Source organism: Halictus rubicundus, chromosome 12 (genome assembly GCF_050948215.1).
Source record: "Halictus rubicundus isolate RS-2024b chromosome 12, iyHalRubi1_principal, whole genome shotgun sequence".
In the NCBI taxonomy this organism is placed as follows: Eukaryota; Metazoa; Arthropoda; class Insecta; order Hymenoptera; family Halictidae; genus Halictus; species Halictus rubicundus.
In genome coordinates this window covers 1,694,261-1,718,838 of record NC_135160.1, presented here as the reverse complement: position 1 = coordinate 1,718,838, position 24,578 = coordinate 1,694,261, and the positions used below count along the sequence as shown (strand labels likewise).

The window sequence follows — 24,578 nt, the reverse complement described above, 5'->3', positions numbered from 1 at the left end:
ATAATGAAACGAAAAAGTCTTTTCCCATCACGAATCCCACTATGTAATCGCTCAGTCGATTTAACTTGTTTCATATCGAAGAATCGCATTCCGCGACGATAGTCCCCGATTAGCTGAGCAACCGATAAATGACGTTTTATAATGTAGCCATAAGGATTTCCTTCTAGTCAACATTTCCCGACGCGTCTCTCTCATGTTTACGGACAAGCGGAATTTCAAGTTGCAATTATTCAAATAAACGAGATTTACGTAATCGCTCGGATCATCGGTATTTTAATGGTAATCACAGTGTACGACGAACTATTAACCTGTCTGTAAACACAATTTTTAATAAACCGGGAATTTTTCATTTATCCAATGGACTCTCTGGTATTCGAACTCGACCGTAACCTGTACTCTGTGATAACACCAGTTCTATAAATATTGGGTTAAAAATTGTTTGATTATTGTAATTTTAGATACAACAAGTACCTTTTTCCATTTCTTTTTTTTTGTAATTCTAAGTTTGTTTAATCGATGTTGATACGGTACTCGTTCAAATTTTATTGAAATTAAAATGAGATTGAATGTAACAAATTTCATGAATTTAATTTTCTTTTTTTTTAATTTAATTGTTAATTTCCCGGAAAAGTACCCGATACTTTTTCCACAATTACTGTAACTTTTAGTTTAACGTTCGGTCTCCTGCGAGTTCTAGTCATTTCTGAGGACCACGGTTTTCATTCGATATAAGGCGACGGCTCGGGACCGGCTTTCGTCCTATTTCGGATGAAGAAGAAGAAGAGGGGACAGCGAGTTTCTTATTTCGAGATAAGAAGCGTCGTCTTATATCGGAATAAAATTGTACACGTTGACGGTCGCTCGAGTTTATCCCCACCACTACCTCGACGGGTCACGAATGACTCCGGCATAGGGGGGTTAATCAATTTCAGAATCTGTGCGAAATTTCCATGGAGGTGACGGGCTTTCTTTACAGTCGCTGTAATTTTAGGTTCGCGTGCAGTCAATTTCGATACAGTACCTGCGTGAAGTATAGTTATCCATCGCATAACCGGACTTATGCAACAGTCATTGCAGCTTCGGTCCCGAAGCAGGGAACCAGATCTCCCAGCATGGACAGTGAAAGCCAACGAATACCAACGATCTCGATACCCGCGATCGGTGTATTGTTGGTAGACCAGTCGGACAAACGAAATAAATACGTCACGGTCATATGCGTGTCTGATGGATCGCCGGAGACCCGCCCTCAACGAGACCCGAATCAGAAAATGGCCACGGCGAGCAATTACCGAGAGAAAACACGAGCTGACCTCTTTTTTTTTGCTGCGTTTCTTTCAAAATACTCCGGCAACAATAAATTGGCAATTTTACGATCCGAGTTCTTAATTGCTCGATATATTATTGCAGGTTTTATTCATTCTGCTACGTTGGCGTAATTATTAGCCCGAAGCTGTATCAGCCTGGAAGTTGCACAAACAGTGCACAAATTTTCATAATTAGACAATTTTCTTCTTGTTCAGATAATAATTCGAAGATTGTGGTGTATACATATTCGTACGGTTGCAAATATGTCCTATCTTAATTAGTTGTGACTAGACGTTAGAAGAAGTTAAGAATATTTTTGCATTATTTTCAGCTCTTCAAGATGGCTAAGAGAGAAAATACAATTTCATTTAAATTCGGTTTTTCACAATTGACTTGGACAATTTTTAATTTGCATAAAGATTCGCAATCTATGACCGTGATTAAAGACAACCCACTTAGCGGTCAGGCAACGTATAGTGCGGACCAGTATTTGATTTAAAATGTAGAATTTATTTTGTATTTTGTATAACATGAAAATATTTCATTGAAAATGTAGAATTTATTTTGTATTTTGCATAACACGAAAATATTTCATTTAAAATGTAGAACTTATTTTGTATTTTGTATGACATGAAAATATTTCATATAAAATATAGAATTTATTTTGTATTTTGTATAACATGAAAATATTGATTTAAAATGTAGAATTTATTTTGTATTTTGTTTGACATGAATATATTTCATTTAAAATGTAGAATTTATTTTGTATTTTGTATAGTATGAAAATATTTGATTTAAAATGTAGAATTTATTTTGTATTTTGCATAACACGAAAATATTTCATTTAAAATGTAGAACTTATTTTGTATTTTGTATGACATGAAAATATTTCATATAAAATATAGAATTTATTTTGTATTTTGTATAACATGAAAATATTGATTTAAAATGTAGAATTTATTTTGTATTTTGTTTGACATGAATATATTTCATTTAAAATGTAGAATTTATTTTGTATTTTGTATAGTATGAAAATATTTGATTTAAAATGTAGAATTTATTTTGTATTTTGCATAACACGAAAATATTTCATTTAAAATGTAGAACTTATTTTGTATTTTGTATGATATGAAAATATTTCATATAAAATATAGAATTTATTTTGTATTTTGTATAACATGAAAATATTGATTTAAAATGTAGAATTTATTTTGTATTTTGTTTGACATGAATATATTTCATTTAAAATGTAGAATTTATTTTGTATTTTGTATAGCATGAAAATATTTGATTTAAAATGTAGAATTTATTTTGTATTTTGTATAACATGAAAATATTTGATTTAAAATGTAGAATTTATTTTGTATTTTGTATGACATAAAAATTGACGGAAGGCGAAGTTTAGCGAATTATTGTTGCAGACTGGACGTGTTTTCTTAGCTGTTAAGTATCGAAATGGGCGAGCTAGGCTCGGCCACAATGTAAATCATTGGACAGGGTCGCCAGAGCGCGTTTCATCGAGCACATCGTAAAATTACGTAAAGAGAAAGGTTGCAATCAGGCGAATTAAGTGAAATTGTGTGGCAGCCCGAGGAACCATTACGCGCCGCTTATTGTATTCAAACAAGATCGATTTTTCCCCCGAGATTTACATCAAGAACCGCGATTGTCTCCTACTCGTAGATACCTACTTTCTTTACAATCGAACAGCCAGCATTGTTCTCTGCGGCTTCCATCAATACAACACAAATGATTTGTTCCCTTTTACAATCTGCTTAGTCGTTTCGAGGAGAATTCTTTTTATTTTTCCTGGTTGCACGTCTGGACGTTCACAAAAGAGAAACATAGAAAATTATGTTCATAGATTTAAATGTAAATCGTTCGCTGAGATCTATAACAATTTATATAATGATCCAGAGTTCGCAAAATCCACTGCAGCAACAAAGTTGTCGCCGGTCATATCTGCAACAGTTTACATAAGGGGAAAGGTGTAATTATCGTGGGAGGTGTATGCAAATGCCACTCGTTTACGTAAGTGTATCACGGGTGTTTATTGTTCCTAAGTATAAAAAAAAAACAGAATTAAGCGTTATAGATGCACCGCCCAGCAACTGACATCTTGTCTTTACTTAGTTCTTGTTCTTGTAGTAATCCTCGCTGCAACAAAAACAATACAATTTTTTCTTGCTCTGTCTTTGAATAAATAATTTACAAAACTAAGAATCTTTACAAAAATTCACGCAGTCTGTTTCTAAAGTGACGAGAATGGAAAATCTTACAGAACATAGTAGAAGAATGAAAATTAATTGGAATCTGAATTGAAATTTTTCCTTTCTCTGTCTCTCAATAAATAATTTACAAAACTGAGAATTTTTACAAAAATTCACACAATCTGTTTCCGAAGTGACGAGAATGGAAAATCCTACAGAACATAGTAGAGGAATGAAAATTAATTGGAATCTGAATTGAAATTTTTCCTTGCTCTGTCTCTCAATATATAATTTACAAAACTGAGAATTTTTACTAGAATCCACACAGTCTATGTCCAAAGTGACGAGAATGGAAAATCTTACAGAGCATAATAGAGGAATGAAAATAAATTGGAATCTGAATTGAAATTTTTCCTTGCTCTGTCTCTCAATAAATAATTTGCAAAACTGAGAATTTTTACAAAAATCCACGCAGTCTATGTCCAAAGTGAAGAGAATGGAAAATCTTAAAGAGCATAATAGGAGATCGAAAATTAATTGGAATCTGAATTGAAATTTTTCCTTGCTCTGTCTCTCAATAAGTAATCTACAAAACTAAGAGTTTGTAACCAAGATTTGTAGTTGACATAATGTAAATAAAAAATTGTTAGCTTACCATCCAGGCACATTTTCGGGCTCGGTACATCTGAAGCTGTCCTCGCTGTAAACAGTGCCAGCCTCGCATTGTCCTTTCTGCGGCACGACACCATTTTTGCAGATGTAGAATTTAGCGCAGTCCTCAGGATGAGGATACGTGGGGTGCGGCAGGACCCTGCCGAGGGGTCCTGCGACGTCTCCGTCGGGGCAGACGAAGCCATCGTCGAGGACGTCCCTTTTGACGTTCTCGCAGAGCCTGCTGGCATCCACAGCCCACACGCAGCTCGACATCTTGTCTTCGTAGATCAAACCGGGAGGACAGGGCAGAGTTTGTGCAACACCGTCGATGCAGTTGACGAAACGGTCGCATGCAGTCGGGTCCTCGTGCTTGAAGTAGCCGTTGGCTCGGGGACATCCTTTGCTTGGCTGTGGTTCCTCTGAAGAGACACATGTTCGTGAAGGAATGTACAAGATATGATAATGGTTGTTATTTGTAAATGGTAAAGAAAGATTTAAGATGTGATAGATCAAGTTCTAGGCCTATGCCGGAGTCATTTCTGACCTACACCACGCCGATGTTTCACAACAGTTGTTCTTCCGATATAAGGCAATGGCTCGGGACCGGCTTTCGTCGTATTTCGGATGAAGAAAAAGCGTCACCTTATATCGGAATATAATTGTACATATTGACGGTCGCTCGAGTTTATCCCCACCGCTCCGCTTATAACAAGAATTAATAGATCAAATACAAAATAATAAAAACATTTAAAGAATTTGAAAATACTGGTGTATCACTTCCGACTAATTAAAATTATACAGAGAAGAAATAAATGTTTATGTAGCTCCTATGTCTTGCAATTAAGACAGACAATGTTCATTTTGCATAAACATCCACGGTCGCATGATAAAGAAGCATTTAAGACATGATAGATATAGATGCACTGCTATTTGTAAACAATTAGGGTACACTGTCATTTATAAGCATTCGTCCTCGCATTAATCGTAAGACTTGGGACTTAGGACCCATTTGGGCCCAGGCTTACAAACATTAGCTAAATTTTAATTTTCTAATAGCCATTTTAAATTATTAACAATTTATCTTAGGTTCAAAAATATGAATCTAACCATAGATAATTTCTCAATGAACGAATATAGAATCGCTTGTTAGAGAAAATAAGCTTTGGAAATTGATCTGATACAGATGGACACATCGAGTAAGTAGAAACGGTTGCTGGTGATCAGACACGATAGCTAAATCCTGTTCGATAGCACATACCTAAATCAAATTCGAATTCACTTTTTATGAATTTAATTTAATGGCCCAAGACAAATTATTTCGTAGCAGACGTTTTAAACAATTATTTGTTATGGTGGATATCTTCACAACATTATGATTTTTCAGTGAATTAGGATTATTTAAGCATCCCTAATTCGCGAAAATGAGAATCACAAGAAATCATTGAAAATAGTGATTCATTCAGACTCGATAATGGTTGCATTCCTATCCCTTGTCGAAAAGAATTCTGGGACCTGTGAAAACGAGGGGGATTAGCATATGCAGATTCGTTCTCGGGGAGAAAAAATAATCTCCTCGAGGAAAGTAAAACGGCCGCAGAAAAATCGAAAGGCCCGAAAACGAATTTGGCGAAGAATGCACAAGGGAAACCGGTTTACCCTAATTTATCACATCTTTGCCAACACACCACGACCCGGTCTAATCGTTGCTCTTTGGTCGTGTGTCTGCGAGCAGAGAGACAAGACCAGAATTCCATTTTTAGAACTTCGGGACCGGGTAAACATTTTCTGTGTGTCCCTCTTCTGTCCACTTATGTCAACTAATAGATTAATTAACAGTGTTGACTGTGAATTAAGACTAACACTCTAGACAAAGGTACAACTTCTGCTTCCCTAAAAACCATTAAATAAAAAAGTGTGAGAGGGTTGTTCTTCCTGCATCCAAAGAAAAGAAGAAGAAGAAGTCTTCTGCAGCCCCCTCCCCTAAATCTCAAAGAATCCCGATAATTTGACAAGGTTATTCTCCTTGGAACCAAGAAGAAGAACAAGAAGAGGCCTTCTCCAGCTGTCCAGTAAATGCAACTAATTTCCTAAAATTTGACAAGGTTATTCTCCTTGGAACCAAGAAGAAGAACAAGAAGAGGTCTTCTCCAGCTCTCCAGTAAATGCAACTAATTTCCTAAAATTTAACACTGACATTTCTGCAGAAACCAAGAAGAAGAACAAGGAGAGGTCTTCTGCAGCTCTCCCCTAAGTCCCACAGAGTGCCTAACATTGAACATAGTTATTCTGGCCTGAAACCGAAAAGAAAAGATCTTCTGCAGCCCTCCCCTAAATCCCACAGAAACCCCACAGTTTAACGTAATTATTCTGCCCTGAAGCCAAAAAGAAAAAGAAGAAGAGGTCTCCCGCAAGTCTCCCCTAACCACAATGGAGTCCCTGAAGTTAAGCAGTAACATATTTGCTGAAACCAAGAGGAACGAAACATGTGACTTACGAAGAAGAGTTCTGTCTCCGCAGGGCACATTGGCAGGAATATCGCAGAGCTCCTTCTTAGGGTTGTCGTCCCTGAAGACGAGGCCATCCTTGCAGAGCTTCTCTTCCGCTTTGCCGTCGAGACAGACGTAGTAGAGGTCGCATTGCTCCGGGTCCGGGAAGAAGCCCTTCAGTTCCGGGCACCGAAACTGTGCCCTGCTCAAGGTCACCGCACTGACCAACAAAAGGACGAACACACGATGGAACATGGTCCCTGTATCTTTTTGTAACCCTTAAAACTCGAAACCACAGTCGGCGAGAGAGCACGATGCTTCTTTTTTCTTGTCCCCTGTTGCCCTTTCTCCTCTTCGTCCTCTTCGTCCTTCGCAGTTCCTCTGTTCTTTCGTTCTTCCTCGATGCTCCTCCGAGTTTAGGCTCGTTCTACGGCCGGTTCCTCGACAGCACGCAGGAACGTGGGTATAACGTGAGTGCAGGCCTGAAACTGGTCCTGATTCGTTCTGTCGGCACACCACCACTGCATCCTTCCTTGCATTTCACAACACCCCACCCCCCTTTCGCCGAAACTCCTTTCTCGCTTGCTCTCCTAGCGTTTTCTTCGTGTCGACGCACACACGCGCGCGCGCGCCGTATGCTCGAGAGACTCGACTCGACCCAACTTTCCGTCCACGCGTGTTACGCGCCCGACTCCTTATTTTTCTTCGCTTCTCTCTCTCTCTCTCTCTCTCTCTCCCTCTCTCTTTCTGTCTACCTTTCTCTTTGTCTCGCTCTCTTTGTGGATAATATCGATACCGATATTTCTGCACGCTTCCGGGTCTCGGCGAACCCACCCTCGCCCTCTCCGCGAACGAACTCGACGACTCTTATCGTTCCGCGGTGCTTCCGGTTGAAATTCGTTTCTTTGTTCATCAAGGGAAACTGGACTTTATCAGCGGGTATAAATATTTACCGGGAGCACCACTTTCTGCAATGCAAAAGCCGTTTTGTTGGAAAAGTGCTGATCGGAAGAGTTATTCGCGTTTTGGGGATGTTCAGGGTCGCGGAGCGTATTTCAACTCTTGCCGCATGATTTTCTTCGTAATTAGAACATTTAAAACTTCTTTATCTGCCGATAATTTACTAGACAGGAAAAGGAAGAATAAATGTTTACTAATTTGTCGCAAAAAGGCGGTATAGTTGCAGTATGCGTTTTGGACTGTGGGACTGTTTTAACCGCTTGTATAATTTTTGTACGCGTGTATTTCGTGTGACAGTAAATAGTAAACGTGAAAAAGATTTTCTTAAAATGACAGGATATTAATTTATCAAAGATTCTCAGTCCGTTTATCAGAATGGATGGCTATTAATTGCAAGGTTAATGTTCTCTTGTTTGCCATAAAAGACAGTATAAGGTATTTACATCGGTTTACTCGAGGAATTTACAAAGAATCGCGGTTTCAGTGAAAGGCTCGGCAACATTATTTAATCAATGAAACGGTTGCGTAAATGGATATTATTTAATCAATGAGAGCGAGATACAAAAGCGATAGCCTCATCCACGGACGGAGGACGACTCGACGCCGGATTCGTTGATCGTTGAGAAGTGGATCGGAATACATTATTTAGATCAATCGGGATCGGCGTCTACGATTTCACGCGCGTTTGTGAAATTATATTTGCGCAACGCTTGCGAAAGTGTCCGTGAACGTTAATATCGTTACTTCTGTGCACACGTTCTCTTCCGGGTGCTTTGAATACACGTATCGCTTTCGATCGGGCAACATTTACTCTTCATTTAATATCGGAGAATTTTCTGGTCTCCGAATCGACATTGATCGCTGTTGCTAATCACAGTGTTCACTAGTATTAATTCTGAGTTTCATCACTTGACATTCACGGTTAAATTTATAATTTTATTTATAGTTAAAAATAAGGAGTCCAGATTAAAATAATGTCTATTTTGTCTTTTTTTTTTTTTTTTGACAAATCATTTGGGGAAAATTAGTTGATAATCCGATGATTTATTCTCTATATTTTGCTCAGCAGGGTAGAACATGTTCTACTCTGTTTGGAAGGCCGTATCTTTTGCGGATTAATTAGTAGGCTAAGAGAGGATTAGGGCGCTAGGGTGCGCAGACTTTCGACAACGGTTTGACTTTCGACGATTTGAATAAAAATGCAATTTCACTTTCTTCTTTCATCAAACGATCGTTTTTTAAACGACGCCCGTGACGAATCCACGGGAAAGCAGAACAATTCGGAATCACGTTTGATCGAACATAGCGTGCGTATGCAAATCAAAGAGAAAAGAAGACACGCGACACATGATGTACACGATCGTGTGAATTTTAATGAATTTTTACTGAAATTTTAACGCTTGCTACATTTTCTTCTTTATATATCATAAATCCTTACAACTGTCTTGGTAAAATGCAAGATCCTATATTCTACAAACTGAAAAGTATGTTAATTTTTGCTAGATAGCACGGCAAAAGACAATGTAATAAGATGTAGTTGAACGAAACGCCATATCATGGAATAAAGACGAATATCAAAGGTGAACATTCTGAATTCCTTTTACGTTGGGGTGCATTATGTATTGTTAAAGGTCATAGAACTCCGCCTTCAGAGTACACGAACACTGCAGAGGTAATTTCCTTTGAAATCTTTATGTCGAAAGAAATTAATAAATAATTCTACAATTTACAATTTCTACATGAAACAGAAAAATCGGTACTCATTAGAACCAATTTTCTGTATTTTAGTTTATGCTAGATTATTAAAATGAAATATTGTAGGAACAGCCGATCGCGCGACGTGTCACCGAGCGCCGAAATGTACACGTGTGCTCGGCGGGTGAGATGATGTGGGATCTGATCCAGGCTAAAAGATGATGTGGGATCTGATCCAGGCTAAAAGATGATGTAGGATCTGATCCAAGCCACCGACGAGATATATATAAAGACTGCCAGCCTTACGGGAGAATGTGTCGCTCGAAAAATGCGGTGTTTTCTACCGCCCTCTAGGATAGATTTTGGCTGGAGTAAGAAACAGAAGGCCAACGATGGTATTTCGTCGGTGCAGAAGACCACTAAGGAAATTCTCGTCGGTGAGAAGGTGAATCATCGCGGACCCATATCGATTATCAAATGTTACATTCTCCGACCAGAGTTGGGCAAAATATTTATCTAAATAAAAATTTCGAATAACGAATAAAAGATAAAAAAATTTTTATTTCCTTATTCGAAGGTTCGAATAAAAAAAGTATCTTTATTCGACGAGTATCGAATAAATCATTTTATTCGACGAAAATTTATCCGACGAAAAAAGATAATTTTTTTTATTCGAAGTGGATTTATTCGAACTTCGAATAATTTTTTCATCTTTTATCTGTATTTTCTATTCGAAGGATTCTAATAAATCTTCGAATTACTTTTACCGAGCGCCGAGATTCAAAGACCCAGCGACGACAAACGACATACAGTGTAAGCGGATGAAGAATCGCGCACGAATGAAAGTTTAAACTTTTAGATTTATCAATATATCCTCATAAAATTGTGACGAGCGAATGGAGCGAATTTTTCTGATGAAAATGTGGTCAAATTCGAGTGTAATCGAACAAGTTTCATTGATACGTAATGTTACGATACAAATTATAATTTCATTAAAGACAGTCCAAATGGTGTCGTGTTTGGACTCATTTTGATCGGGATAAGCTCTAAAACTCATTCTGAGACTCGCAGTTTAACACGGGGGCTGGCAGTCTTTATATATATCTCGTCGGTGTCCAAGCTAAAAGATGATATGGATTCTGATCCAGGTTAAAAGATGATGTAGGATCTGATCCAAGCTAACAGATGATATGGATTCTGATCCAGGCTAAAAGATGATGTGGGATCTGATCCAGGCTAAAAATTAGAGTACGGATTTCTAATAGGAGAACATGATACCAAAAGAGGTGGCATGAAATTTCGTGATTTTCGGCAGTCTGAAATATTTGCGCAATTCTCGGATTGCTTTCTGGAGGTGATTTTCGTGGATCTAGTTCCAACATTTATCATTTGACAGTGCAGAGGGCGTAAAAAACGAATTGTGTGAGATACGAAACTCCATATGATAATTGGTCTACTCCTATGCCTCGTCTGTGGTCGGGCCGATCTGGCGGCTAGCCTACACGAACCTAACCCCGTCAAACCTTCACGCAGCTCTGCTTATTGGACGATGTCTGAGCACATACCAATATGGCGGCGCCCTTACCTATCAAAAACGATTAAAACCGGCCAATTTTAAACACGCATAGCTTTTGAACCAGTGAATTCCTAACGTTAAAACTTGGATTTTTGGCATTTTCTCATCTAAATCTACAAGATCATATAAAAAAAGTGAAAATTTTTGGGTCCCGTAAGTGAAGTGCACCCCAATAGTGTACTACTATAATAGTAAGACAAATATAAATGACAATATGATTTTTATTATAATAATTTTATTGTATCCATTATATTATAAAATATACAACTGCTACCCTTCATCAATATTCTTTAGTATAAATTTATGAAGAAAAATAATGAATACTTGGTTCAACTACCTATCCCATAAATTCTTGGAAAAATTTTTCAAGAATTTCTTCAAAATTGTCAGTATATACTCCTAATTTCATTTCAAATATTGAACTTCTTATAAAGAAACGACATAGACAACAGCTTGTTACACAACTTCAAAGTTACACATTTTCTGGTTAAAATTTGACGATTCTTCCACGAAAGGCTTTATTAGGAATACGCCAAAAAATGGCTAATGTTGATTTAAAAAATAATGATGAAATATTTCATGGAAAAACAAGTTTAAAACTGCTTCACCGATAACGAATGGCGTCTTGATTACACATAAATCTTTTGATATATGCACTAAACTATAAAGATGCAATTTATTTTTTGTTTGTACAAGAGTAAAGAATAGTCTACTATTATTTTGTTCGAATTCTTGTTATTTTAATAAATATTGTTTAATGTCAGAACGTGTCTAAATTGCATATACTTTTAATGCAAGGCTTTGTATCTATTATTATAAAATTACAAGTACATACCTTGTATTTAATATACCTTGTAAACACAAACTTGAAAATTTTCCGGGAAACAGATTCTTTATTGCTAAATTACATTACTTTTATGTACCAGATGATGCATTCATTTTCAAAGAAATTCTTCTGCTGACTGTTTCTTTACGAAAAGCTAAAATATTACGGTGACGAATGGGTTTTACGCGCGTATGTACTGACACTTTTGTTGATTCAACAAGTATACACTGGGGTATGGTTATTTAATTAATGCGTGTTTCCGTCATCGAGAGACATTTATGTTTTGAAGAACAAAAAAATAATGTCTTTTGAACAGTAAACATTAAATTTCACAAGTCTCCGACATTCCATTTTATATACGTACGACCTATCTTACTTAACGAAATCAACAGAAAAGAAATAATTTTCAGAAATGCGTCAACCGGACCTCAAAAGAAATATATGTGGTGATAAATAAATTTAAATTTACTCATTTAAATTTTAATGACCATTTGCTTACACTATTGTAATAAAGTAATGGTAGATCTGGATGCACTAATACTAATTAAGCAAGAAAAAGGAGTGATACTTACGGGTCCCCTTCCCCCGAGCGAGTTAGGGAGTCGCCACAACCACGTGTTTCGCGAACTGGGGTTCGCGGGGCCCAGCCGAGCGGCCCTCCGGGAAGGGGGCCACCAGGTGGGTGACCCGTGCGGTGCCCTACTAAATTAGGCATTGGGAGAGGGGAAGCTTTACTTCTCCTGAGGTGTCATTATTGGACAGGGGGGCGGCGAGTTGTCTTCAATACGAGTTCCTCTCCATCTCACGTTAGCTCAGGGAGGTCATCGTGGTGGAGTTAGTGGGTATATCCCTTCGGGGAGGAGTCCCACTTATCCCCCTCTCTCCCCAAGGGAGGGCGAGAAATCCGTAATGGGGAATTCGTAACGGGGAGTCCACCACGTAAAAAAAGAAAAAGAAAGTTCACGGTAGTAACTGGTACAGGGGGGGGGGGCTCCGTCAGCAGAATTTTTATTTCGACGACAACACGACTTCAATACAAGAATGTACAAGTTGGATTTTTCTCTATTATAATAATTGAGAATAAGTTTTCATAAAAAGTGCAGTTATATTTGTTATATTGATCCTAACTCAAACTCAAAATGAAAGCAACAAACTTAAGAAATATTTTGCGAATACGTAAAAAACGAAGGCCGAGCGACGGTAACATTTATAAGGAAAAAGTTTTTCAGAATGATGAACTTAACAACATATTTCAAAGTCATCCAAATTGAAGGGGAACCGCTAATCTGCATAGTTACCGTTACTTTTTATGAACTGTCAAACGCAAACGCAAAAAGTCGCAGGCAAAATATATTAACTTGAACCTGCATAAATGTTCGCTGAACGAAGAAACAACTACTTCGGTTACTTTTTACTGTCTTCTGTTTTTATTAATCAAGAGTCCAATCATTTATTTTCTCGTGCAGTGAAGATATAGACAGTCCTAATCGTTAAGATTTTTTACAGTGAACCGTGTTTCTTGGAAAGTTACCGTAACATTTCGCTAACATTTGCAGATACCAGTTCGAGAAAGCCTTAGATCTCGACTCAAATTAGATTCCTCTATCTCTTGCTTGTATGCGTGTTTCATACAAGTAAGACGTAATATACATATACAAGAAAAGAGACGTCAGACAGAATCGTTGTCATGGTCAGCACTTGTTCCGACCCAAGAAACACCTGTCATTCTTCAGACACGTGGTACTTTACGTTCGGAAAAACCGACATTTTGTTCGATAAGCGAAACGGCAAGCGAGGAGCAATTCACGCATGCACTGCTTTCGATGTACCGTTAGGCTCGTCTCGCAAAGTATTACTGCAGAAACCGCGACCCCTGCCAAACATGTTCGGCAATCTCTGAAGCAACCTTTTAAAATCATTTTTGTAAGTAGGTCGAGAAATTTCGCATCAGATTCCGTGTAAGAAAGATTCGGCCACTGATCGGCACAGTCGATTAATTGTGTATTTCGAAGTTTATGTTTCATAAGGTACACTCCAGGACAGAAAAATAGCACATGCACATTAGGATTTAGATGATTTTAATTTATTTTCACATTGCAACTAAAATTCGTTTCTACATACTATTTCAAGATATGTTCAATAATGTATACACATAAGTGAAATCAAATTGCATTTACCAACCTGTTCAGTTTTATTTGACAGAAATAACATTTCTGCTCAAATCTGCGGGGCAAAATTATTTCGCATCAGGTTCGCCTGAGTCATCCAACCTCCCAGCGGCTCCCTAATAAGTTTCGCACCGGGTTCGTCTGCGCTTGACTTTAATCCTAGAGGCTCCCTGACTTCGCGTGAGGTTCGTCCGTGACGTCTATAATCCTAGCGGTTCCCTAATTTCGCATAAGGTTCGTCCGCGTACCTAACTAACAAATTGAAACCATACTCCTGGGGTAATAACCCTTCGCCGACCTCCCGCTCGCCTATTGAAGCAGACTGCGCACGAATTTTGCGCATCCGCTTGTGTCCAGTACAGGGTGTCCTAAAAATATTGTACTTCCTTGAAAGGAGAGGCTCCTGGGGTCATTCGAAGTAACTTTTTCCTTTGCGAAAATCTCCTCCGCGGCTTCGTTTAGGAGTTATTCACGAAAAACGCGGACCAATCACAGCGCGACTATAGCGGACTGACTCCGGCTCGACCAATGCCAACGTCGCGCTCAGTGGGGCCCACCGCCGAGCCGGAGTCCCTCCGATGTAGCCGCGCTCTGATTGGCCCGTGTTTTTCGTGAATAACTCCTAAACGAAGCCGCGGCGAAGATTTTCGCAAAGGAAAAAGTTGCTTGAAATGGCCCCAACAACCTCCCCTGTCAATAAGGCACAACATTTTTGGGAGACCAAAAGTTGAATGTAATATTGGACATCGAATGTAATTGAATTGTAATGTTTGCGTTGTAGCTACAGATTTACGAAGTATAACAAAATGATCGACATAAAGGAGAAAGTGATAGACTCTCGTAGATCGTTGGCGTGACAGTTGAAGGGTTCGTGATTGAAACATAGTTGAAATGTAGGTTGCCATATCCTACCTAATGGAATTTTCACTGGATATCGGTGGTCATAGTTAGTCGGCAGAGTCGAACGATCAGAGTCATTCATTTTGCGAAAGAGAAGCCAGCGGGAGACGAGAGGAGACGAGACGAGGCGCGGCGAGACGAGGCGAGGTTCGATGCGAGCATACGGACGTTTCTGAGGACGTACGTTTACCTGTGTCCCTACCACTTTCTTTGGCCGGTTGGTGGGTACCGCGTTCTCGTTACCGTGGTCCACGCTGCACTACCGTTCTACTGTCTCCTCATTCACTTCGTGATTCGACAAGACCGAAGAACACGCGCGGATCTGGACTCACCTTCGAGCTCGGTCACTTGAGCTTCCGAGAATGAGCAGACTTCCGTTCGGGCGTAACCCGTGATCCATGGTGCGCGAACATCGATAAAGGCAGCATTGAATTTTTAATTCACTGAATAGCACCGCAGTGATTTTGCTTTTGCTTTTCATTCTGATTTTCATTCGATAATCTGATCAATCGTCCGTACACGGCAGGCGAGTCCTTGAGTAAATCCGTTCAAGTCCTCTCGAAGAAGAGCAGGCGCAGAGGGGTACAGTTCTGAACGTTGTCGAATTATGAACGAGTCTAAACAAATCTGAAAATTAGTCTTCCTCATCGCAAAGTTATCGCTGGGACTTGTCGAGCCGGTCGAGTGTCAGCAACCATCACGCTAGTTGAATGTCCGTTCGTCATTAATATTCGCACGATCGACCACGACTTACGAGGGTGGCAAATTTGTTTGGTTTGGTGCTGATTATTATTGAAAAGACCGCGGTAGATGGTGTGATCCTTTATCGACGTGTACCAGTGATTACCCGCCTATCAAGCGCCGCGGCTAACAGTACCGCAGAGGCCGTATCCCATTGAAACGTGAAAACTACGCAAAGTTGCTGAAGAGGAAATACATACATCAGGGATATCGTGGCCGAGGGAAATGGCGACCACATTCTAATTGCGTACGACCAACAAAATGTGCGTGTAGCACCTTGCCGATAGAGAAACTTGTCTCGCGTGGTTTTCTTCCTTCCATTCGCTCGCCTCCACCAAACTGTTGTGTGTTACATAAAGACGGATTTTACTGGTCAGTTAATGAACCCGGCTGTGCGCGCATATAGGCTACGTCTGTCAGCGACCTTACGTAAGTAAATATGAATAATTTCTTATTTGAAAGCGGCGAGGAATGTGGCCATTGTGCCTAGTTCGAGCTGGAGCAAAGAATACGATCATGCGTGTACGACAACTATCCGTAAATGACACTCGCATCATTTTGTTCTGATTGCTTGGACGTACGTACGTATATCGGCCGCGGTGTCATTATTGCGGTAACATTATTAACCTGAAGAGACTCAATCTTGAGACTGAGCACGCTATCCATATACGACCTGTGCCATTGCTGCTACATTACCCATGATCCTTCATTACCAATCTTGAAAATTTAAACAACAAAAAATTACTCCCTCTAGTTATTCCGGACGATGGAAGCACCTACTACGTTTCTACATTTTGCGACTGATAGTCCACAGAAGTTCTCCTCTTATTGTTAGTTAGTCATCTCAAGATTAATAGAGACGTTGAACAACTAAACGCATTTTTATTCCCATCTCCAGTACGCATTGATTTGTAAGGCATTTAGACTTCCGACTTCCAAAGACCAATTCTTTCCTTTATTTGTATTTATTTTTTCTTCTTTAAACATTTCCTGTTTTGCGAAACGAGTAATCCTATCTGAATTACTTCCCCTTCCTCGAAGGTCAATCGGATGAAACAAATAAATAATGAAATGCAGAGTTCAATATTTAGGTATCAGTTGTCGTATTAAAAAATGGACGTGAAAATGTATAAGATAGGAAGCATTTGTTATATATTTTTTTTTCTATTTTTCGAAATAATTTTCCTCGAATGGTATTTGAATTCGTTTTAACGAGAACAGCGATTAAAAGGAAATATCAAATTCGAAATACTTCAAAGTTTTATCTGGTTTGCTCAAATTAATCTTATTTCGCAACATATCCTAATTTTACAATCCCTAAGTGGTTTGAATTAAAATGTTTCAATGCCTATACCTGTAATTCGATTGGATTCGAAAAATATATTTACGTACAGTATACGATAAATGCGCAAAGCACACCCTACGCGGTGGGCTCAGAACACAAGAAACCTTGTTAAAAAATTTTGAAAGTTGTGGTAGCGGCACCGCTTAACGGGTTCCTCAGTCACTAAAGGGGGAACGTATCCTTAGTGTCAAACTTTCAGTGATCCTGTGAAAGTAGGTGATCACCATGTGTCAGGTCAAACTGATATTAATCGACTCTGATCTTACTACCCTGGCAGCGTGTGTTCAATTAAAATTTTTCATTTTTGACTACGGAATCAGTTGTTTTAGCAATAATAAATTATTTCAAATACTTTACTATTTTTATTCGATAAATAACATGAAAAAGTATTTTTATTTTGTACTTAATTCGAATCAAGTATTTTCAAATATTTTTTATTTCAGACACAACTCAAATAAAATTACAAATAATTTTACATAAAATTTGGTCTTGATTGAATGAATGGTTATGGTAACTTTAACTGATAACCAGTTATGTATGTGTGAGATACTATATCGAGACATCTATATATTTCAGACGCAGTTGATAAGATAGAATTAAAAAGTACTTGAGATTTTATTTGAAAAGATAATGAATCAAATGAACAATAAAATGAAAATTTATTTCCAATAACGAAATGATTTAAAGAAAAATAGTTTGAAAATTATTTCAAATATTATAACATGTTCCCCAATAAAATAATATATTATCTTAACTATTACTCTTTAAATAATTAATTTGGATAATGCCAAATTTGATGCGTTCTAATACATATTTTATGGGGTGATAGAGTAGAAAATATTTTATTTCCATTTTGAAATAACAACACACCACGATGTTCGCATGATTATTTCGATTATTCTAATAATAAGACAAACACACTCAAATGGTCTAGGTCACAATTGTTGACCTAGACCTATGTATCTCGCTGTCAGCTATTCGAGTAAGCGACGTGCGTTTTGCAATGTCTTAGGTTTTCACGAACGGTACATCTGCAACTGTAATAAATAAATACGATTGTTGTGTTGAAGTTTTCAGTCAGGAAATGACAAATATCGTGTATCTCATCATTCTACAGTACGAACTATGTCTCCGCAAAAACATAGAAATACGACATTATGATGGTTTCGAACAAATTATAAGTGAATCATCCTTGAGCAATTTGAAGTTGTTTTAACAAAATAGAGTAATTGTTATTAACTATTATAATCCAAATTAAATTTTGATCTTCATGTATTTGGAACGTAGCAGTTTTAAATAACAGAGAAAAGATAGTGTAAGACTGAAAAGAAGATGTATATAATTATTTTCTTCACTCGTAAAGAAAAGTGTTTTGCGAAAGTACATATGTTCTCCTCGAAATTGATCTACTTCTATAAGATTCGTTCCGCTCTTTTAGGATTGAGCTCTGAATAATGAGTGTTAGGTGCAGATTGAAATATTGTGCTACTGCACACACAGGGGAGACAACCTTTCACCTTATCGAATACCGTATAGTTCAAGTAAAATTTCCTTACGCTTACCTGTTGCGTACATACTTTTCTACTATGCTGTGAAATTCCTGCACTATTGTATTTGCACAGATGTAATGAGAGAACGCTTTAATTCGGATAAGTGCGCTCTCTAAATTGTTCAATCATTGATGTAAGTCTCGAATTGGGAGAGTAATAGAGCTATTAATTTTAAGTGTGCCAATATTGTTTTGATACACTATGTATACCTAAAATAATGCAAAATAGAGTAAACTTTGACGATTTCTTTTTTAGACGACCTTTTTAGTAAAATATCATTGTCATATACGTTGAAGTATGTAATTTATAAATTCTGTAGACCGTATTGAAAAATTAAGAGCACTAAAAGTGTAGATGCAATTTTTCAAAATATTTAATAATAATTTTTCAAAATGCCTCAAATTAATTAAGGAACTATTTTTCTCGCACGAAACATAAGAAATATGAACTTTTCACTTTTTAGCATTTCTATACAGATATAATAATATTTATTAGAAAATGAGCTATGGCGTTAAAAGATTCTGCGAACTCTACTTTGAGAAACATAATAATTCACTCGTCTTATCGATTCTTGGACCGTGTCTAGAATTTCTCGATTTAGTTATTTTTTGCAATTGAGATTGTATCGAATCCATTATAATGATATAATATTTATAACAATTTCTACCGTTTCACTTGTAACAGTACCCGGTGGCGGTAGCGAAACATTATAGTGTTTTGCTCGGATTTTATAAGAAACTATCGAAGCACGCTTTCCTCCTTATTGTTTCACCTGGGCACATTTTGCGCCACTATTATTACACGGTACGTTGAGTCGGACTACTGGAACTATCCTCTGATATTTAGGGCAAGTTCAACTGTTTCCCAATGTTGTTTAGTCACTGTCAATCACTTTAATATCAAAATAAATAGTCGATATTTCAGTTTCGAAATGGTAAAAATGTTTTCAATATCACAGTTTTTCTTACTATTTAGAGTCAATAATAGCAACGTGTGCTTGCTTGTATATCAATTTACAACACAATTTTATTCTGTACAAAGGAACACTTTTCATTCATTCTAATAACAATGTCTAATAAATTTTTCAATTTTATTTTCTTTTTCTACGTTAAATTAGTCGAGACGAGATCGATTAGAAAACAACGATGGCGATAGAGTTATATGAAGCGTTTCAACTCACAATTTTTTAAAGATGCACTTTCTCTTTATAATTTCACCTTAGTCTTTTACGTGTCAAGCAATTTAGAGCAATTACAACTTTTTAATTGTTTTCCTTTTCGTTCGCGTACACTAAAAAGTTGGTAGAATACAGGGACATTGAGTTAGCCAATTATCATGTAGGAGACTACTAACTGGTTCAGTGCTAAATAATAAATGTCATCTCAGAGCTTGCCACAAAAATCTTACTAACAGTGACATTACATAAACAGAGATGGATAATTTTAGAGGTAAAGAAATACATATCCACTCTGACGAAAAAGAAACTAAACTTTCTCTTTATTTTCAAGTATTTCAGCAACGTCCAACATTTTTAGACCTTTCATACTTTGGGACGAAGTGGTTTCTGACATGTTGAAGTACGTTTTTATGTAATCTTGAACACAGAAATGAGTAAGTGATTACTTAGCAGGTGTTTAACATCCGATCGTGTTCTTTTTACAATTCTAGAATTAACGACCACTAAAACTTGTACCCATCACGAAAAATTCGTTTATTGCAATTCTGTACTGATTTCATAATTTCTCATCGAAGCATGTTTACACCATTAATCGTAAAAAATGAAATCAGGCTGAGCCATTTTGTTTCGCCCCGTACTTCAGCGGTCGAGTATGCAAATGATATGGACTTTGTCTACTTTCACACTCACAGAATTTTCAATGAACCAAATAATATAGTTACAAGTCAACCAGCAGACGTGCAATTGCACATGGAAAATTCAATTTGCGACTTAGCAAATATTTATACTGGAAATTAGTATGCACACGGTACAAAGGGTTCGCCATGCTATTGGGACAAACTATATCTCAAATTTGGTCAGAGGCAAGAAAATTATAGACTTCACATTTTGTGTTCTATTTGTTTAGATTTTTGTGGAATAAAAATGGTAAATACTCCGAAATATCTGTAGTAGCTTAGCGGCGTAGATGTAGTAGGAACGGCGTTATTGAGAGATCTTATGAAACGCTTCTGCTTTCTAGAAAAAGACTATTTTGATTGCTATTGCAAATACGCGCAAACGCAGGATCAGCCAAATGAATTACTCACTGATGAAAGAGATCATTGATTATTCTGGAATTTCACAACGTAAGACACAGAAATCGAGTGAAGTAACGGAAATTATGTGACAGTCGAGCAGGTTGATAGATCTCCCCGTTGAAATGAACCTGCTCGAACTGTTTCTATTGTCATTTATAATACAATCAATATTTAATAAGCGTTTCAAAGTAACATTATTCGAAGAGACGTACAACATCGAGGAGACGTCACATTAAATATGACAATATCAAATAGCTCGAAAGAGTATTAAAACCTTTACAACAATCCTTTGCAATAAATTGCGTGATAGTGTCTTATGAATTTTAGTGAAACCACCAGCCTAAAAACAATTTTTCTTTTGATCATATAACAGTACGTGAAAGTATATATTAAATAAGTGATCCTTTACAATGCAATGATAAAATTTATTTCCCGTTTATTCTTGGTATCCTGGAAATTTAACAAAATCAAATATAGTATTATTGCTTTTATATAATTCGAATGATTTCGTGGAATTTGAGCATTCCAGCTTACTAATGATATATTAATAGCTCATATTCCAGCTTCGCGGAGCTGAATTTTTTTGCAAGCACGCAAGAGTTTTCCACGCAGAAAAAAAGCAACGTCCTTCGTCTGTAAATCTATCTTTCATTACTGATTACTCTAACTTGTCAGTCGTAATTACATTGAAACATCATACGGTAATGAAGGTTTTATGAAGAGCACAGATCTGACGTTCCTTGATTTAATTCTGCAAGATCCGATCTATTTAAGATCAAATCCCCAAGCCCCCTAGACTTTAGTCCTCCTAAATCCCTAGATTTTTGTAAGATGCTGTATATTTACAGAAATATTATTATTATCACCGTCGGTATACATTTACAGAAATATTATTAGCGTTCCAAAATATTGCGTACACGTGATTGATATTTAGAGAATTTACCGATATTGCGGTTTGGCAACGAAACCGCAGGGTAAATACTTCCGTATTACTCCTATCCACAATGCATGAAATTCCTATCCCTCCAACCTGAGTTACTTCTGTGTAGTAGCATCGAAGTCGAGTAACATAATGGTTTTATAAAATAACATTGAACTTTCATATTATTAACATAAAACTTTCTTTCTCGCGTGCACATATATAATAACAGTACTAATTGTAAATGTACTAATTCTACAGGAAACTAAAAAATACTTACTACGAATTTATTGAAAGAGTTTCATTTCTTATAATATCTGAATAATAAAGGAGAAAGTTAGTTTTGATAAATTGATTTCTAAATGAATGTTTCTTTGCCGAACGTGTGGAGAAGCTAACATTTCTTATGAATGTTACTTGAATTATTAATTTGAAAGTTTACCTAATTTCAATTTATAATGAATCAAAAAAAAAATCGAATGAATTAGAGATAAATTAAGTTTTCCCTAAATAAATTAGAAGCATTAGTTCTTCATAAACAGAAAAATGTCGTTTACCCGTCCTTAGTTCTAACAAAACTAGTTTACAAAAATAACGTTCCTTATCTGTGTTATTAAATGAATACCCCAATCTTTTCATTATTTTTTTTTTTTAGAATTGTTATGTTTTAGCCATGCGGTTACATGCAAATTCAATAATTTTTCCTCCCAAAAAATATACATATAAATATAACAAATGTAGATATTTGACTTATATTAATATTAAAATTATATAATCTTAAGAAGACTTTAATATAAAAGGCTTTAATATTAAAAAGACACTTGAACTATTTCCACCGATTCATATGTAATGTATGTATAAGATTTATGACATCTATTGCGAGATGCTTTGTACGCCTACTAGAATACAATCAGTTATGGTTTCGAGATATTGAAAGTACCGTATATCGAGATTCATGTAATTTCGTGAGAAGCGATCTATAACGTGCTTTTAGAACGTTTCATTTTTATCGTTTGCGATAGGATTCCGAGTCGCATCAAAGACTGTACCGTAATGTGTACATCAGACCAGATTATTACTGCAACCTGACGTATAATTTACCGCACGGTAGCACGGATGGATGCTAATACGTGATGCAAATTAGATGTCCGATTGGGCCAATAGTCAAGTGAAGAATGCATGACGATATACTAGCTAAGTACGAAATTTGAGAGATCAGCTATTTGCATTGTTAATTTCAAATATCGTCGAAGGATTAAATCTTTCATTCCCTTACAGCCTTTAAATTAATTAAAGATATTTAGTCCTAATATTCTGTTCACATAGATATATAGATACTATTTATACACGTCAAATTTTTTATAGTTCGTCTTATAGTAAGTCAAACAAGAAATTGTAATTTTTTTACTTCCCACAGATTTTCAAAAAAGTCTACTGGACTCTTAATAACACTCTTACAGTTATTTTTTACCTACAGAAAAAATATTCTATAGACTCGCTAAAACTATTCGTGCAATTCCTAAACTAAATAATAATAATAATTCCTTCATTAAATGTCCAAAACGTCACAAATTACTTTATTACATTTTTCGAATGTGTATATAATATGTGTTTTTTATTTTTTATAGAAAATTTCTTTTTCGCTCTCACTCTTTTCTATTACACGTAATTTTCAAATTTTATAAAGAAACTTGAAGTTGCGATATAATGAATACAGGTATAGGAAGTACAGGTAATAAGGAACATTGTAATAAAGAAGCAACGAACTCTAAAGGTAATTATGTATATTAGTTTGCCAGGGGCAATAGACGCCAACAGCTGAGCATCAGGCGAGCATTCGTTATTGAAAGAGAAATGTACATACATACATTTACCCAATAACCACAATGCCTGATTTTAAAATTTTGTCAAAAGTAAAAGAATTTATTTATCTTTTTTAGTAAAACAATTGTACTTACGTTTCAACAAATGTAAATGCTTTGAAGTTATAGTAAAAAAAAAGAAACTGAAAACGTTTTATTCATTTCAATACCACAACTAACAAGTTTTAATTGTAAATGTTCGGGCACACTCCATATTGCGACCCTAGGAAATTACAAATTTCACGAAAGAAACACCTAACGGATCACCTAATTTGATCACCTCAATTACTTTTATTACTAGCGGACCAATCAATATTTTTTTTCTTTGTAAGTTTTTAAGGTCACTTTCAATTTTTTTTTATGTATCACACTATAATTTTCGTGCCCATCAATTAGTAGACAACGAATTCAGCGAATTCGAATAAAAGCATTCTTTTTACCTAATGGAAGGTTACAGCAACAAAAACCTTCAGGCGAAAAGTAGTCCAAGTGAGATTGAAATTTGAGATTGTGAATATGGCATGTCATTCGGTTTGTACAGGGTTTCAACATTTGCACATGTTTTTCTCGCACCTTGCAATGTTTTATTCGAGAAAGGCGTTTTTCAGCAAAACTCTTTAACTAATTTTGAGCAGAATAAGATATCAAAATAAAAAGGATTCCCATTGTTTTCTTAGCAGTTCACCCCAGACCTGTTATACAAGAAGTATTCCATTTCATTAATTCTCATACACTGTTTAGCAATAGTTACAACAATAATATTTAATCTATTTTCGCTTCACATTTGAATTCAAACAGTTATGTTTTATTCATAAAATATTTATATTTTAAATATATTTAATAGCAGAAATCAGTTAGTAAATATTCTTTTTATTTTCTATGATATTAGGTAAACCTTCAATTAATATGTGAACATCTTTCTTCGAGTGCGTAGATTAACAAAGAAAACATAGACCAGAACTTTTATTGTCAATTTGTTAATCTTAGACTTGAGATCCAGGTGGATTAAAAAATGTGAACATTAACGAAACCGAGAAGCTGTATATTTCAATAAACTGTTATTATTGTAAAAGAGCCACATTTGTTTGTAACATACGAAAGCACCGTTTACCTTGACGCTCCGCT

General features: G+C 36.4%; 2 protein-coding genes across 2 annotated transcripts in view; one reads left to right on the top strand and one right to left on the bottom strand.

The window, feature by feature from the left end:
* Positions 1 to 3,341: 3,341 nt before the first annotated feature.
* Positions 3,342 to 24,578, bottom strand: part of LOC143359793 (protein obstructor-E) — a 29,764-nt gene continuing 8,527 nt past the window's right edge. The window contains exons 2-4 of the mRNA XM_076798041.1: positions 6,664 to 7,623; positions 4,171 to 4,588; positions 3,342 to 3,462 (exon numbers count right to left, since the gene is read on the bottom strand). Of these exons, the coding sequence (XP_076654156.1) occupies positions 3,435 to 3,462; positions 4,171 to 4,588; positions 6,664 to 6,910 (693 nt within the window). The 5' untranslated portion in view covers positions 6,911 to 7,623 and the 3' untranslated portion in view covers positions 3,342 to 3,434. The remainder of the gene's footprint in view (positions 3,463 to 4,170; positions 4,589 to 6,663; positions 7,624 to 24,578) is intronic.
* Dsb (scavenger receptor class B member debris buster) overlaps positions 15,020 to 24,578 on the top strand; it is a 35,421-nt gene continuing 25,862 nt past the window's right edge. Inside the window, exon 1 of the mRNA XM_076798034.1 lies at positions 15,020 to 15,950. The gene's annotated coding sequence lies outside the window, so the exon portion shown is untranslated. The remainder of the gene's footprint in view (positions 15,951 to 24,578) is intronic.